This window comes from Quercus lobata, chromosome 5, assembly GCF_001633185.2.
Source record: "Quercus lobata isolate SW786 chromosome 5, ValleyOak3.0 Primary Assembly, whole genome shotgun sequence".
NCBI lineage: Eukaryota > Viridiplantae > Streptophyta > Magnoliopsida > Fagales > Fagaceae > Quercus > Quercus lobata.
In genome coordinates, this window is record NC_044908.1 from 20339936 (window position 1) to 20357428 (window position 17493).

The 17493-nt window shown below is 34.7% G+C and overlaps 2 protein-coding genes across 3 annotated transcripts; one reads left to right on the forward strand and one right to left on the reverse strand.

Annotated features, from left to right (window-relative positions):
• Positions 1 to 236: 236 nt before the first annotated feature.
• LOC115992936 (1-aminocyclopropane-1-carboxylate oxidase) lies at positions 237 to 2957 on the forward strand. Its single transcript, XM_031117181.1, has 3 exons — positions 237 to 794; positions 1741 to 2083; positions 2689 to 2957. The coding sequence occupies exons 1-3, from the start codon at positions 262 to 264 to the stop codon at positions 2938 to 2940; spliced, it is 1128 nt and encodes a 375-aa protein (XP_030973041.1). The 5' UTR covers positions 237 to 261; the 3' UTR covers positions 2941 to 2957.
• A 4558-nt stretch (positions 2958 to 7515) lies between these two features.
• Positions 7516 to 15900, reverse strand: LOC115991957 (protein SAWADEE HOMEODOMAIN HOMOLOG 1-like). 2 transcript variants are annotated; one of them, XM_031115951.1, is made up of 10 exons: positions 15730 to 15832; positions 14828 to 14937; positions 13966 to 14051; positions 13790 to 13835; positions 13577 to 13712; positions 12455 to 12518; positions 9831 to 9882; positions 8742 to 8885; positions 7982 to 8107; positions 7516 to 7811 (listed from the first exon to the last, which is right to left on the reverse strand). In XM_031115951.1, exons 2-10 carry the CDS (start codon positions 14885 to 14887, stop codon positions 7674 to 7676), a joined length of 852 nt encoding a protein of 283 aa, XP_030971811.1. In that variant the 5' UTR covers positions 14888 to 14937; positions 15730 to 15832; the 3' UTR covers positions 7516 to 7673. The 2 variants fall into 2 exon arrangements, with proteins under 2 accessions (XP_030971811.1, XP_030971810.1); XM_031115950.1 differs by lacking the exon at positions 14828 to 14937 and having other exon boundaries at positions 15730 to 15900.
• Positions 15901 to 17493: the final 1593 nt, after the last annotated feature.

Here is a 17493-nt window from a genome sequence, read left to right on the forward strand (position 1 = left end):
GGAGATGATGAATGACACTTGTGCTGTAAAGGAATTGAGCAGAAAATAAAAACCAAAAGCATATTAGGAAAAAGCAAACATTACCTTGATGATTCTCGTCATGTCGGCGACGTTTAAGACATGCCATCATTGCTTCTCCCTTATGCTTTTTCCCTTTAACAAATGCACACAAAATCATATTAATACACAAAGTCACAAACTTGAGACATTGTCATATATACTACTACCTAGCTTCACTCACCACCACCCTTCTTAATCCTAATGGCAATGTCACCTGAACATATGTCCGAAAACCCAATTGATTTCCGTGCCCCGCCGCCTTCTCCGATTGCCAGTGGCCGAAGATCTACCGTCACCAATGATGACATCCTCACTGAATTCCTCGAGCACTCTCTACGTGTCCCGGACCTTGTCTTGCCTGACAAGGCCTTTCCCCGCCAAAAGTTCATTGAAAGCCCCTCTGTTATTGATCTCCAATCCTTGGTTTCCAAGGAAAGTGATTCAATTTCAAAGATTTTGGATTCTCTAGCTGGGATTGGGTGCTTTCAGCTAGTGAATCATAAAATTCCGGGTGAAACTATACGTGCAGCACTGGCAGCCGCCACCGGGGTTTTTTGGGTCCCACAGGAGAAGAAGGCGGTGGTGACGAGGTCGTTGGAAAGGCCTTTTGGGTTTGAGGAGGGTCATGGAGAGGAGGGTGAGAGTGATTTGAGTGAAGAGTTTGTGTGGTGTAGAAATGAAGGTTTGAAGTTGGAAATGGAGGGAATTTGGCCAGTTGGGTATTCAAATTTCAGGTAATAACTGCTTTTTCCTTGTGTAGTTTTGCATTTCTGGTCATTGTTTTTGGCTCTATTTCTTAAATACATCTCATCTCATTAATCATCCAAATCAAAGGAATAAGATATCGTCAATAAATGGAAATGAATAAGGCCTATCACGCCAAGAGTTTTGTAGTTTAATGGCATTACTTGATCTCTTTTATCATAAGATCCAACATTCAAATCTTCATTCATTCATTTTAAGATTTCATTTATTCCATGCTCTCCCCACTCCAATCGTGACAAACAAAACTTTAAAAATTTGTTGTTAGATAATTAGATTTTGAAGAAATAGTTTTCAAATTTCATACTTTGCCTACTGTTTGTGCATTTGCAATCAATTGGAAAGATAAGGTACCTCAAGAAGTTGGCACAAGTTGTGCATTCTTCTCTCTCATGCGGCTGTAAGAGTTGCATTAACCCCTGCAAGAAGTTCAATTTTTGTATGATGTTGTTTAGTAAATAGTAATCGTTCTACATGTTAGAATCGAATTTGATTGATGGACCGGTGTGTAATATGACAAAATGATGAAGCCTTTAACCATACTAGAGTTTTAATTATGAAATTTCTTAATACGAATGGGGACAAAAAAAAAAAGGAGTAGTAATTGCATAAAGCGAAAGTGATTTTGAGGTGCAAGCTGAAAAAGTGAAGCAATACAAGCCATAATGATTTTGCAATTGGTTTAACCCCACTATGATTTACATTTAGCTAAGAGAAAATCCTGTTATACACGGTGTGTGTAAAACACACTCTGTATAACATTAACAAACACAGTTCTTTATCTAAATACAAGGGCCCATGCAATAAGGATGTTTGCCATTCATTTTCTTAACACTGACGCATGCATATAATTATTACTTGACGCATGCAAATTGTGGAACAATGTTTTATTATGCCAAATTTTTTTGTAATCTGCAGCCAGAAAATGGAGACCCTTTTACTGGATATAGAGAAAGTTGCTGAGAAAATTCTAGTAGCCCTTTGGGAAAACTCTCTAAGAAAATCAGTGTATGGAAATGAAATGACACAAGAGCAAGAAGTTGGGTCAGTTTGTTGTCTCTACAAGCATAGCAGAAATGTTCCATCTGATCGGTGGTATGATGTGATTAGGATGCTGATAAGGGGCACTGATTACTCTCATGCCTTGTGCTTGCATTTATGTGATGGGTCTTCAGAGTTTCATGTTTACTCCAAGAAAGGTTGGGTCTCTTTTACCCCAGAAAAAGATGCCCTCATTATCACAGTTGGAGACCAAATCCAGGTAAATTTTTTGGCTGTACATTTGGGTTATTAGTATGAGTGGAACTTTAGTTTGGAGACGCAAAACCAGGTAGGCCTACCAAGCAACAAAAGCTTGTAAATAATAAATTTATCTTGGCCATAAAGAGCTAGCTAGAGCATGAAAAGACATCATTTGAGCCGTTGACATAGCATAAATTCATTGCACAATTCTTAGACTGCAGCCTAGAAGGCCATTTGATGGAACATGATGAAAATTCACTGCTGACAGATCCACCCTTTCATTATGTGATGCTCTATTTGTACAGTTTCTTTCATCATGCTGTAGTATAATGGTATTAAAAATTCTAACCATGTCACGTTGTTCACTTCTTACTACTATTATTATGGTTATAATTAGTGGTAACCCCCAACCCATCATCATGACTCAAAAACAAACCTTGTTTTACAGCCATTTTAATATCTTAAACTTTTCTGGATACTATATGGACATGGGCTAATCATAACATGGGAAAGATTTTTTAAATAGTGAGGAAAATGATGAAAATTTATATGAATCTTTCTCACTGTAAATTAACATGGATATTTCTATTTTAGTAATCATATATTTCTATGTTCCTCTCACAGGCATTAAGTGGTGGGCATTACAAGCATGTGATAGGCAGGCCAATCTATCAAGATGAGAAAGAGGACTCAATATCAATGGCTTTTCTCTGTTCCCCTCCAAGTTCCACCACCACCACCACCACCACCACCACTACCACCAGCCACTCTAGAACCAACAAGGACAAGACCATTTCACTGGGTCAACAAGCCTTGGCGGCTTTAATTTTGACTCTTATATACCAACTTTTCGTTTACATTTGTAAGAAATTTTGAAGTTGTCATCACTCATCATTCCATCAATCAATGATTTATACATATAGTCCACTTTGTTGTTTTACACTGTCGGGGGCTGAAAAAGTTTTCCTTCCGACAAATGAGATTTGTGTTGAATTGGGGGCCTAAACCAAAACTCGACAATGGGCTACAGCCCAAAGGCTATCGGTAAAGCTTTTGAGAAATTTGCCTTATATTATGCCTTGGGCCTAGGTTAGGACTAGCAAGGATTATGGGATGGCCCAAAACATTTCCTACACCAAACACGTCAACACAATAGTAAAGCTTATCGCAATAAAATAAAATAAAAAATAAAAAAAATACCCCAGCAGTAAAATATTCTAGCGCTAAAATATTCCAACAGTAAAGTATTCCAGCTGTAAAATAAGACAGTTCATAAATTAAGGAGATTGTCTATATCTCCAAAATCATCATCCATAGGTTCTAGTGAAAAAAAGTCCTCCAATATAATAATATGAAAGAAAAACTCTATAGTAACAATTACATTAGTAAAGGAGTAAACAAACACTATGGGTTCCATTATAGAAAGTAATGGAGAAAGTTTAGTGTGAGATGAAGGAAGAGAGAGAGAGAGATTCCAACTAGCGTAACAAGATCATTATTATGCCAGGGTATGCTCATAAAAATAGTATATGTAGTAAGTAATGAGGGTCATTTTGGTAGTATGAGTAGTGAGAGAGAATATTTAGCAAAACTGCTGGAACTTTCTACTGGGGGATGGATGAGAGCTTATGAGTGGAGGTGTGAGGGGTATTTGTGAGCTAGGAGCTGAAGAGCTTAGTTTTTAATTTTGAAACTAAGGGTCCGTTTGAATACAGTTGAAAACTGAAAACTGAAACTAAAAACTGAAAAAAATTGTAGCAAAATAATTTTTAAATGTGTAAATAGTACCGTGGGACCCATTTTTAATGAAAAAGTTACTGAAAAGTGAAATTTGTGGGTTCGTAAACAGTACACGATGTGCACTGATTGGCTGAAAAAAGTGAGAAAAGTCAAACTTTGCGGCTACTGTTCATTGAACAGTGCATGAACAGTAGCTGCAAGTCTCACAAACGCGTGAAAAAAAAAAAAGGAAAAACGCAAACGCAAACATGGGTTTTCAGCCCAATCCAAACATAACCTAAGAACTCAGAACCTCACTTAGAGCTTAAGAAAATTAGAGAGAAAGGAAAATAGAGAAGTGTATGAGAGAGTTGTTCTTCTCTATTGATGTGTCTTGAGGTGTTGGTGGAGAGCTCTATTTATAGTTGAGTTTAAGGGGGTTTTTAGCAAATAATCTCTGCCAAAATCAATCTCAATCTTCAGAGAATCCTTTCATAGGATTTGGCCAAGAATGGTATGTTCAGTTTTAAAGTGTTCTTGCTGTTTTGGATAACAACAGCTGGAATCTAACTTAGCACCTCAGCCAATGGGATTATAGCATGAATTAGGCTAATGATCTTGGTTGTCTGTTGCTAGCATTAGGGCTTCCTAGGATAGATTATGTCACCCCAAGCTGGAAACTATGCGGGAGATCTCCTTGGTACCTTCCAAACCACATTTCCCTAAATTTCCCCATTAAGGTTCATGTGCTTGATTCATGAACCAGAAAATACACATTTTTGGCATGGTGATGAGCTGTTTATAAGTGATTCCAAAAGCTTCCATGGTCTGTTCATGGCTGCCCCTTGTTCCTTGACCAATTGTGTTGGAGAAGAGAGAGAGCATGGCTGGCTTCAACCTTACAGCTTTATGTCTTGTCAACACAACTTTATGTCACATCAGTAATCATGAAAATCAGCTTGTCAAGGAAGGGTGTCACATCAGTAATCATGTGTCCCCTTCTAATCTGATTTAACAAACTGAAAATGATGGTAGTGGGCCCTAGCTATCAGCTTAGTTGTGCTAAAACTTGACTAGTGGCTAGTCTAACCACTTTAGTTACTCAAGTGAGCTTTGGGCTATGTTTGATTCTGCAGTAATTGATTTTTGGAAAATGTTTTACACCATTGATGGTATTTGGTGTCTTAGGAAATTACGCTCAAACTGAAAATACATTCAGTTGACTGTAAAATACACCCCCCTTAAAGTGTAAAATGTTTTACACATTGAAATTACCTTCAAAGCATTTCCACTCCTCACAAAAATCCTCTTCTCACTCACTCTCATCACTCACACCATGCCCAAGCTGAAGGAAGGAGAGAAGTATCGCCGATGAAGCCTAGAACCAACCGTTGACCCACGGCCTCAACATCGTGCCTGCAAGCCTTGCTGTCGATGAAGGTAGTTTAGGCACTTCTCTCTTCCTCCCCCGACTCATCCCTCTTCCTCCACCAACCCATCCATTTTCCTCCACCTCCACCGATCCATCCTTCTTCCCCCCTTGACCCACCTCCACCAATCCATCCATTTTCCTCCACCAAATCACCTCTACCTCCACCAACCCATCCCTCTCCCCGACCCACCTCCACCAACCCATCCCTTTTCCTCCACCGACCCATCTTCCTCCTTTCTTTTTACTCAAGACCCATATTCTCTAATGAGATCTAGGTTTTTATGGGGTTGTTCCCATTTAGAGTATAATGTTTTTTTGTTTTGTTTTCATGATTTGGTTGAGGTAATAACAAAAAAAATTTCTTGGGTTGCAATTGATTTATTTTTGTATGTCAAAAATTGAAAATTGTAACTAATCCATTGGTTTGATCAATCAATCCATTGAAAATTATAATCAAATTGTATCAAAGGTATTTTTTGACATTTTCTCTGGAAAATGTTTTACATTGGAGAACCAAACACCAAAAATACTTTTTCGATGTATTTCCTAGAACACAACCAAACAGATGAAAATGTTTTCCTTTCCATAAAATATTTTCAATTTTTCAATTGAAAATATTTTACACTCAAAAAATATTTTACATGTTGCCAAACATAGCCTTGGTTGCTAAGATTAGCACATGGGCTAGGCTATTTCAACTAAGCCTTGTTGTTTGGCTTCTTTGGGCTTGTTTATCTCTATAAAATGAGTGGTTTTACCATGGGTAATATACATGGGCTCTTAGAGTTTTTTTATGGAAGAAATAAGCATAGTTCCCATAAATTTTGTAGAAGACCTAGTTTTGAAATATGTGTAATATGTCATAGGTAATTTATGTTTCCCATGAGTTAAGGAATTTAGTATGTCAAAATATGTTTTTGCCAAAAAATAGTTTTGGGCTTTGAGCATAATATAATTCTTTTGTCAAATAATATCTAGGCTTTGGTAGAACAATTGTTTGCCGAATAGTCTTGGGTTTTTTGGATAGAATGTGCCAAAATAGTATTTGAACTTTTTGTAAATAGTTGCCAAAATAATATTGGATTTTTATAAATATTTGCCAAAAGAGTATTTAGGCTTTTTGTAAATAGTTGCCTAAATAGTATTTGATCTTTTTGCAAATAGTTGTCAAAATAGTATTTGGGTTTTTTGTAAATAGTTTGAGATTTTATAAAAATATTGTCGTGCAACAACGGGCTTTGTAAAAGTTGCCAAAATAATATTTGGGTTTTTTGTAAATAATTTGAAATTTTATAAAAATATTGTCGTGTAGCAACGAGCTTTGTAAGAGTGTCATGTACCAACAGACTTTAGAATGCCGTGTAGCAACGGGCTTTAAGATCCCACGTAACAACAGGCTTTAAGATGCCACGTAATAATAGGCTTTAGAGGTGCTGTGCAATAACAAGCTTTTAAGAGAGTTTTGTTGGGCTTTTTGGGTTTAGCCCACAAGGTAAATGAGTTTGGGCTTTTATAGAGATGGCAAAATTTTATGGCCCAATTTTGATAATAGTATGAGAAGTATTTATGTAGGCTCAAGTTGGGTAATATAGAAAATATTTGTGAAAGCCCAAGTTGGGTAATATTTGTGAGGGCCCAAGTTGGGTAATAACATGGGGAAATATTTGAGTAATATGTGAGAAGTATTTGGCTAATATGTTGGAAATATTTGCGAGGCCCAAAATAGTTTATGGGCTTGGATGGGTATTTTTGGGAGTGGCCAATGAAATTAGGACCTCAAAAATTGAACCTCAACATACACTAACAAAGAAATGTCACTTACTGATGTTTAACCAGGAAAAATGGCCAGGTAACAAGAGTTGTTCAATATAGATAACGTAAGTACTTGGTTGGTTGTATTGAGTTTAACCATCACATAGCATCTCATGGAGCTAGCCAAGGCAAAAAAGTAACTACTAATTAGATCCTTTAATCAGAATAATCACTATACTTCAATGGTAACCAAGTCCCTAAATTGGCCTGGTACGAGTACGAACTTTGGGATAGGAGGCAGCCACTGATGAAATTGAGGCATCACTATGGTTCAATGATAATGAGCTATCTAACTTGGTCAAATTTCTTGGTCACAATTGAAGAGCCAAAAGCCAAGAAAATGGTTTCTAGCCCGCTTCTAGACATTGATCTAGGTCGATAGCATGGTCTAAGTCTCTAAGAGGTCCATGACAATAGCAGATTCATATACATGTGGAACAAAATAACTCCCTAGTATTGATAAGAAAACTTTAAAAGAAAGAAAAAAAAAAGTTCTATGGTTAGTAGTTAATTTGCCTATTCTATTAGTATATAGGCTTACAATAGGTAACATTCAAAAAGTCTTAGATGATTATGCACATCAACCTCCCACACTAGCACCGCCCCATTCATTTGGTTCCATAACCGCATAAAAGATGTACACAAGTTAAAAAGGAAATTTGATTCCTTCTTGTAATTCAAAGATGGGCTGTGAATAATATTGTGTAGACCCTACTTCAATATCCATAGGGGACCGTGAATAATGTGTTGGCCTGCTACATATCCTCCCAAGCTCAACTTTTTCCTGGTTTAAGGCAAATGGATTCAGGCAGAATTAATATATATAGTTTTCACACAACCAAAAATCTATAGCAATGATCAGATACAAAAGTATTTTTGAAAGTTTCACACACATGCACACACATAAGTGAGAGAGGGAGAGAAATTTAAACAATGTAACTTGCCATATATTACCTCAGTGTGATCATGGTCATAGCGGACAACAAAGATGCACCTGCAGCCCTTACTGTCATTGTCATGTGGCATCCTTTTGATTTTAACAATATAGGCATCACAGTAAACTGCATGATGTTCTCTTTCCTGTGAACAGGCCGTTGAGACAAAAAGAGAAGATATCTGTAAAATCTGGGGAAAGTTTTTGACTAACTAACAAGCTCCCTCCATTATTTCCTTCCCAAGTTAAGTAGGACTGATAATTATGAAACTTTGTTGTTCTAGACATTTGAATATCTGATGCAGAACACAAATGGAATATAGGAAATGAAAAAAGTAACAAAAGAACAAATCCTAAGATTCACCACCTGGGGGCATTTAGCATCCCCACCAAACAAAGAGAACAAAGGAGGAGACAAATTCTCAACTCATTATAATAATTCTTATTCAACATCATCTCCCCTTTTCATTATTACAGGAATACTAGTTAAACAGGGTTTAGGGATTGCACTAATATAGAAAATACCCAATCAAATCCCTTAAAACCCTTAACATGTAAAACCCCATTCAAAATTTAAATTCAAAAACAAAATTAATTTCACATTCAAAAATAAAATCTTAAATGATTTTAATGCTCCCTGCATCAATATCTAAGAGCTCATCATTTTGAAGGCATCACGTTTGTTTGGACATGAGGACCCATGATTGTAAGTTTGTAGCACAACTTATGGATCATATCCAACAAACAAAATCAAATAAAAAAGCCTACGGAAAAGATTACCTGGAAGCATAGCACAAGATCTCCAACCTTCACCTTATGACAGTCAGAGGCTTCTAAAGGAATAGACCGCTCTCGCACTCTATTTTTAACATTCACCCATTCATCATCCTCCTTACCAAAGCCAGCATATCGTACACGAACTTCCTGTGATATATAACACGATTTCACACCTTTACATAGATTAGCCAATATCATGCTTTATGATCTTGATTTGTTCCACAGTATCTCATATCACTATATAATTGCATGCAAGAATTTGACAGATATTAATTTTGTGAGGACTAATTAATCCCACACAAAATGGGAGTTCACCAAGTGTACCTTTTTGCATTGAGTATCTATGCTATAAGCTAATTGAAGAATGAAGCTATTTTTGTTATTCCAACCTGATTTTTTCTTTTACTAACACTTATCCAGATAAATTGTATGTGCGAGAGAGAACAGTAAATATTCTGAAAATAAAAAATAAAAAATAAAAATAATGCTTGATAATTTTACAATCTGAACCACAACAATTTCTTGCCAACATGTTTCTATTTTTATAGGAAATGTACCCAACGTAAGAGACCCCTGACAATTGGATTCCTATTTCCCACAGGCAATCATCATTCTTTTGCACCAACAGGGTAGCTTATCGATATCAGCTAGTAAGATATACAGTTATATACAAACAACTCTTTCTTTTCCCTATTGAAGAGAGAAGCTAGTTATGCTAAATGCAACAAGAATCAAATTCGAAGAAGAAAACAGACAAATGCATCAAGAATCAAAGCTTATACCAAATTGGATAAATTTATCTCTAGATTAGCCTCACTTATATTATCCTAAATTCAAATCAGGTTAAATACCAATAAGGATTCCAGACTAGCTCTTGCTTGAAATAATCCAAGCATCTGTTGCTCATGAAGCATATTTATGCGACAAACACTACAAAGCAGCCTGTTTTATTTAGCACATAGATATGGAAGAGTTTTTTTTTTTTTTTTTTTTTTCCAAAGATATTAATAATTGAAAGGGACCTATGTTAAGAAAATTTTTATTATCCCTAAAATATATAACAACAAAGATGATGATGATGATGAATCTTACAAGTTCACCTGTATGAAGAACCCTATAACTGAGGAACGAAGCAACATCATACCTGGAAAGACATAAAAATGTTAGGTACGATTACAATATCAATTCAAAGGAGATTACAACATTCACAACCAAGATTATATATTTTGAAATTGATTCCATCCTAGCTGTAAAAATAATTGTGATTTTCTTGAGTTTACATTTTAACATCATGGAAACCAGAATTCTCGGAACCACTACTACTTGAATCTTTTTGAACTTATTAAGTTTTTTAACAGAGTTGTATCAAAGAAAGAATCTATGCTTTATTCTGAATTAATTAGAATTCAGCATGAAATCCTAGAAAAAACCGTTGCAAATACGAACAATAAACTATCTTAAAAGATCTGTTGGCCTATTAAGTCGTGAATTCATACACAAAGTATGCTAAGTGATGTCGATGCAACTCCAAGCAAGGTAGGAAGAATAGATTCATGCTTCAAAGTTTGGGGTTAAGGGAAATAGAGATTGAAGCTCGTAATGATTTAGAAATATTTAAAGGTAATAACATACATATAAGCAAGCATGCATTAAAAAAAAAGGGTAAATTATACCAGTGATTGAAATAAAGAATATTCAAGCAAAAGCTCCAAGTAACTTTACAAGATATTATAAATCCTTAACGAACCTTCACTTGTCCACAAATGTAATGTTTAACCAAAACCATTTCTTTCTTAATGTTATCTTACTTTCACGACTTCTTTTTACTTTTACAATACATTTTATAGTTTATATTTTCCAAGTTCTGAACTAACAGCAACGTGCAACTCATTGTTACAGTGTCAAGTGCTCATATTGGACCTTTAGAAATATATTGTACACATCATCATGAAATCTTTAATGTCAAAATATAAAGAAATAGTATCAGCACGAAGTTTGAACTATGTAATTATGTTAACACATGGAACAAGCAAAATATTCTATAACTTTATATAATCTATAAATGAAATATACACATAAGAAGGTAATGTGAACTTTGTTTTATTCTCTTACCTAATTTGAATTTCATGGAAGAAGGAAGACATTCTTTATATTATGCAAATAGCAGTAGTATATTCCAGTTATCATTTCATATTGACATACCTACCATAGATGATTTTGAGCAAGTACAGGAGGGGCTACTGCTTTAGTGGGACTCCATAACAACCAAGGTAGTCAAAGGCAAAAGGTGACCTTAAGATGCCAAGGCCTTGTATCGCCCGAGACATGAGGTGACAAAAAGGCACTACTTCGAGTAAAGCAAGGCGCCAAATTTTTTATATATTTATTATACATATAGAATTTAAATCATACATAGATAGTGTATTGAAATATTATAATGACATGATTTAGACTCTATTTGTTATTCTAACAATAGGTTTTACAACAAGCTTCTATATAAATTAATTAATCTAACAATAAGTTTTGCAACAAACTTTTGTAAATTAATTTAACTAACAATAGGTTTTATATAACATGCCTTTTTAAATTAATAAGGTTTTACAAATACAACAACCTACTATAAAAAATCTAAAATTTAAAAGAAAAAAAAAAAACCCTAAGGCTCTTGCCTTAGTGCCTTTTTCATGGCTTAAGTCACTGCCTTACTTGCCTAGGCTGTAAAGGCAAGTGCCTCACTAAAGGCACCTCACCTTAGAGCCTTTAAGGTGCCTTAGTGGCACCTTGCTTGCCCGGGCGACTAGGCGAGCACCCAGCTCACCTTTGACTACAATGATAACAACAATTATAGGTTTTAAAAACAAGTATAACTACTCAAAGAGAACAATAGCGTGTAAGGGTATTGAATTTGCAATCCATATTTGTGAAGTTTAAAGTTCAAATTTTAATTGATATATCTTGGGGTTACCTGAACAAATGTTCCTAGAATATTATCCTGCTTATCATTTCTTATAAACAGCAAGTGGTCTATGATGCCCTCAATTATAGCAGACAAATTACCCACATAAATCCAATGACCAACCTACCTAAATTTAATGATTTCAAGTTGGGCACATTAGAAGGAAAAAATCAAGAAACACTTCTCAACATATTTTTAAATATTACTAATTTGGGCTGTAACCTGATTAATGAACATGATACACTCTTCTTCTTTTTTCAATTTTAATTAAAATCAGATTGGCCTACCTGTCACTACCATAATATGCCAAAACCCTTAATAGCTAAAGTTACATTCTTCATGCATCTAACCTCCTCGAGGTCTGGAAATCCCACAGAATTACAAGCATTACATACATAAACAGAAATTGGAAGAACACATAAGTACTCCAGCAAAAGCCATTACAATCAAAAGGCACACTGAAGTAACGATTTAACACCATTGAATTATGTTTCTAAACTGGTTCTTGTATAATAAAAGGAATATAATGATGCCAAACCCTATGCACAAAGACATACAAGTATTTTAAATTTTATATGCCATATTGCTATGTATAAGAAAAAGTATATATAACGCCAAATCCTATGCATGAAGATGTACAATTGTTTTAGAAGTTATATGCTATGTATATAACACGTAGTACATATTTCATATAACTAATAAGCATGTATACATTTCAAGATAAGGTTTTGAATTTCTCAATTAAAAGATACATTCTCACCATGCATTATCTTTCGACGATTTAGCTTCATACCTCAACTCTGAAAGATCTGAGGCCTTTCTAACTGCAATAATAATTGTTATCATAAGCTTCTCTAGAAATGTATATTGAGAATGCATTTTAAACCATAGTAGACCTCCATGGCTTGACATGAGGATAACATACAACATTAACACAACAAATAAAGCAGCCAAAAATATGTTCCACTAGGTATTGCCAAAAATAACCCCTCCCATATGGTCGTTGAGTGATAAACAGTAGCAGACATAATAAATAAAAAATACTGGATAAGACATGGAGAAATAGGAAGAATACTTAAAACAAACAAAATAGTTTATTTTTATTAAGATAAAAAGAAAAAATATATATATACAGTACTCACACAGTTAATTGAGATGAGTGTAATACAAATAAAATATATTCGAAATTGAACTAATTAAATCAATTTGCAAAAAATGCAACATCACTTATACAACTGCAGAACCGACTTAGCCAGTGCATTAAGAGATTGGTACTCAAAATGCTTAGAAAAGGGCCAGAGTAAACTTGTGAGCACCTTTTCATAAGCTAAACCATAGTTCCCAAGTTGGGGCCAACATGTTGGTAAGGTACTCAGTTTAGGTTGTTGAAGCACCAGACAATTATACGTGACCATGTATCAGCAAAAAAATTTTAATATTACAATCTATCAATTAAGGCACGGGCACTATTGAGAATGAACCCTAAACCACCCTATGTTTATATGCCACTCCTGAACCAACATACTATGACGAATTTTGTCAAGCTTTAGGCAGATGAATCCACATCAAGAGATTTATCAGATTACAATTTTTTTTTTTGGTGATTACCTTTTCTTCTTCTCTTTGTTCTGAATTCAGTGATATGACAGCATAGAGAAAACTAATTTTTACTCAACAACGAGTGATATTTTATGTTGATATTGCAGTAAACAAACCAAAATATAGTTTTGTGATCAATCAAACTTATTTTTCCTGATAATTTTGTTTATATGTAATCACTATTTGAGCATTGAATCTCAAATCCCATAGAACAAGTATGGAACATAGTAATAATCATGACTATCTTGTCAACTGTTCCACCCATGCTGACAAACAAATTGACCTTTAGAAGTTGAACTTTGAGGGATATTGCTTGAAATAGGTGCATCTGAATGATCAACAAATAATTTCAGGGCACCAGATGAGGGAGTAGCTTTATCTTGCAACTGTTCTTGTTTGTTCAGGAACCAACTTTGTACCTACAACACAATGAGAATGATATAGTTATAAGAATTTCAAAAACGGAGAAAAAATTGTTAGAGTTTGAATTAAAAACCTGCTCCCATGTTATGGCAGATTTTCCCTTACGACTAGCTGAGCGACTGCAATGATAAAGCAAGCCAAGAAAAATATATGATATGAGGATTAGTTAAACCCTGTTATAAGGAAGCACATAAGGGGTGTTTCATTGAATTAGGCTAAAGTTAAGATACGAGTGAAATGGAAGTTCACCTAAAGCTGATTGCAATATCTTGGCAAAACTCCTGACCCAGTGATTGTTCCCCTACATCCTTGAATATTTTCCCCATTTCTATGATCTTTGAAAGAACAATAAATAATATTAGAAGTTAAACAAAAAGAGAGCAGTGTGATGGTAATATTTAATACAAAAATGCAAATTAAATGAACATAATGTCATAATCTATTCCAACCACTGGGGTTTAAATTGCCCCCCCTCCCCCCCTCCAGCTCCACCCTTCATAATCTATTTCAACTACTGGGGTTCAACGAATCTCAACATTTGATCTAAGGGTGCCAATTTCATTGCAAAAACAAAGGAACATGCTCATTTAGCCCAAATAGGAAGAGTTTTGCACACTATTATAATTGTGATGTTTTAGCAAGCTCTGATCAACCAAAAATAAATCCACACCACATCCTCTTTGTTTTAGAAAGTATCAGCTGGAAAACTAATCTCATCACCACCAGAAGCAACATAATATGAATGGAGGAAGGTCACACAATTTAACCATATATTGATCAGTATAGTGAACAAATCATACAATGCTAGAATATAAGATTTCAGTCTTTCAGAAATTATTTCTGCAAATCTTACACAATGCTCTGACACAGAAACATGTATTGCTCAAAAAAGAAGTTTATAATCGTTTATATAAATTTCCACCAAAAAATGTAACAGAATTACTAAATTATCAATTTTGGACGAAAGATCGTCCCTTCCCCCTTTGTTAAAATAATTAGCTAACCATCAAAACTTTGATGCTAGTGAAAGTGGAAAGTAAAGCACTCTATAAACTACAATTAATTTCCCTTCTGATAGGAGTGTCAGACTAATCAATTCAAATATATGTACCACATGGTAACTAATATCCTTTAAAGTGTAAGGATCCTCTTTAGTGTTGCACTTGCCCATTGATGTCCAATGTGCAAACAAAAGTCATACTGTGTTGTACCGTACAAGCCCTGTAACAAAAAAAAAAATTAGTGCATTCTACCTACTGAGTCCTTATCTGGTAATCTTTTTTTTTTTCTTGATAACTTGATAGTTGGGGGAGGGGGGATTTGAACCTAGATCTCTCTGTTGAAAACACCAAAAGGTGCAAACCAGTTAAGCAAAAAGGCAAGTCCTATCCCGGATTCTTCCTTTGTTTGTTTCAAACAAATTTCCATTTTCTTCTTTAGAGTTACAAGTACATTAAATGCTAAAAAAAAGGCCCTCTTCCTCTCAAGCAAAATAATAGTTTCAACTTTCAACCTTGATATGCTGCAGCATAATTGACCACTTGAAAATCATAGATTAGAGTATACTATACCTAAAAGCACATCCCCTATGATTGTTCTTCCTTTAAAGGTTGCCACTTGCCACCTACCCAAGCTTATAAAGCCTCCTCAGCCTAGTAGGGAAGGCCTTAATCAAAACCCATCTTCATATAAACCAATACCAAACCACTAGCCAATCACCCAGCAAAAAAAAAAAGGAGGGTCTTTCATTTAAATTTCGAAGTTCAAAGCTTGGTAGCAATATGTAAATCTGGAAGCTTAGATGGTTGAGATACAAAGTTGAATTGGACAGCCAAGTAAAACACTCAAATATCATAATACAAAGCACCCCAGCATATAAAAAAATTCAACCATTCGTATCATATAAAAGTGAAGCTAGGAAGGTGTTTACGGCTAAGTTGTTTAATTTCCAGCAGATTAAGATAAAAAATGACAGACCCATAAGTGGAAAAACAAAGAGAAGGATGACTCTACCTCAGCAAGAGTGAATTCAGAGAGAGAATCTTCCAAATCTTTTGACCCAAACCCCTCCATTGTTGAGAGATTGTAAAGCAGAAACAGAGAGTAATAAATGTTGTAAATTTTTTTTTTTTTTGAGGAACACAGAGTAAATGATGTAAATGAAATGACACTGTTAATAGTGGTTTTTGCATTCGGAAACAACACTTATGTGATGCGTGTCAGGCGGCATAGGAAAGGAAACAACGTACATGGCATCATATTACTTCAATACCCTTTAAACCATTTTTACCATCTTCCTTTCAATGATTTCTCATCTCTCTACCATCCTATGTTTTTTAACGTTCATCTTTATCTTTTGAATTTTTATTTTAAGGTAAATTGAAAATTATAAGTTTGGGAGTGCTTTAGATTTTATTTTCTAAAAATTCAAAATTTAGATTTTACATTCTAAAGTTTGGGAATGTTTTGATTTTACACCTTAACATTTTAGAATTTGAATTTTATCATTTAAATTTTAAGGGTGTTTAGATTTTACTCACTAAAATTTAGGGTATCTAGATTTTACACTCTGTAATTTCAAAATTTGGGAGTATAAAATCCAAACACCTCCAAACTTTAGAGAGTAAAATCCAAATTCTGAAATGTCATGGTATAATATATAAACACCCTAAACTTTAAGGTATAAATTCCAAATTCTGAAACTTCAGAGTATAAAATCCAAACACCTCTAAACTTTAGAGGTGTAATTTAATTTAGCCTTTTTTCTCTCATTTCTTTCCTTCTCTTTCATAGTTATTGATCTGAGTGGGACCATAGTTTAAAAAAATTATTTTTAAAAAATATAAATTAAATTATGTATTTTTTTATGCTTTAGCCTCCAAAAAAAAAACTCTTTTAAAAAATATTTAGACTCTTGAATTCAAATTTTAATGAGATTGAAACATTAAAAGAAAATTTTTATCATAAAACATATATATATATATATATACTATATAGATAAAAGTAGTGGCATAGTCAAAAATGTTGTTGATGCTCATTTTTGTCAATGGATACCCAAAAGCCCATGAAGAGGAAGGTCCAATAAAAAGTAAGGTCCAAAGGCCCACCAAGAAGACCGAAGAGCAAGAAAGATTCAAAGAAAACAGAAAAGAAACAAAAGCCTAGACTTACGCCTGGGCTGAGAGAGAAATGCATGGGAAACAGGGAAAGTGATCTGCAGTAGAATACAGATCAGCAACAGAATTCAAATCTGTAGCAGAAACATGATAGAAAGAAATAAGGAACAGTAGAAAGTGTCAACAACAGGAATTGCGTGAAGGAAAGAAAAACCAAACCAAAAGAAATGACAAACATAACAAGAAATGAGTGAAGAAATGAGACAAGGCCAGTGACAGAAAACACATAAAGGAAAAAAAAAAACAAAAACAAAAACAAAATCATAGAATAGACAAAAGAAAGCAAGGCAAGCCCGAGAGCCCATGCCCTCTTCCACAAAGGATAAACATTGGTAGAGTAGACATGCAACAGGACAAAACAAAACCAATCTGCAACGACAAAAACAATATGAGAATAAAAGAAGACAAAAATAGAGGATAGTGGAGCAAGCACACAAGGATCGGAGCACCACCAACTTGTACCCAGCCAATACAAGGGAAGTGGGCCCACGATCAAAAGATTTAGAGGGTGTGGTTTGGTGGTGGGGGAAAAAGAGTCTATTTTAGGTTTCCAGCCAAAGCTTCTTTTGGGAAAATGCCTTACTGGGATGGCATTTTGCCC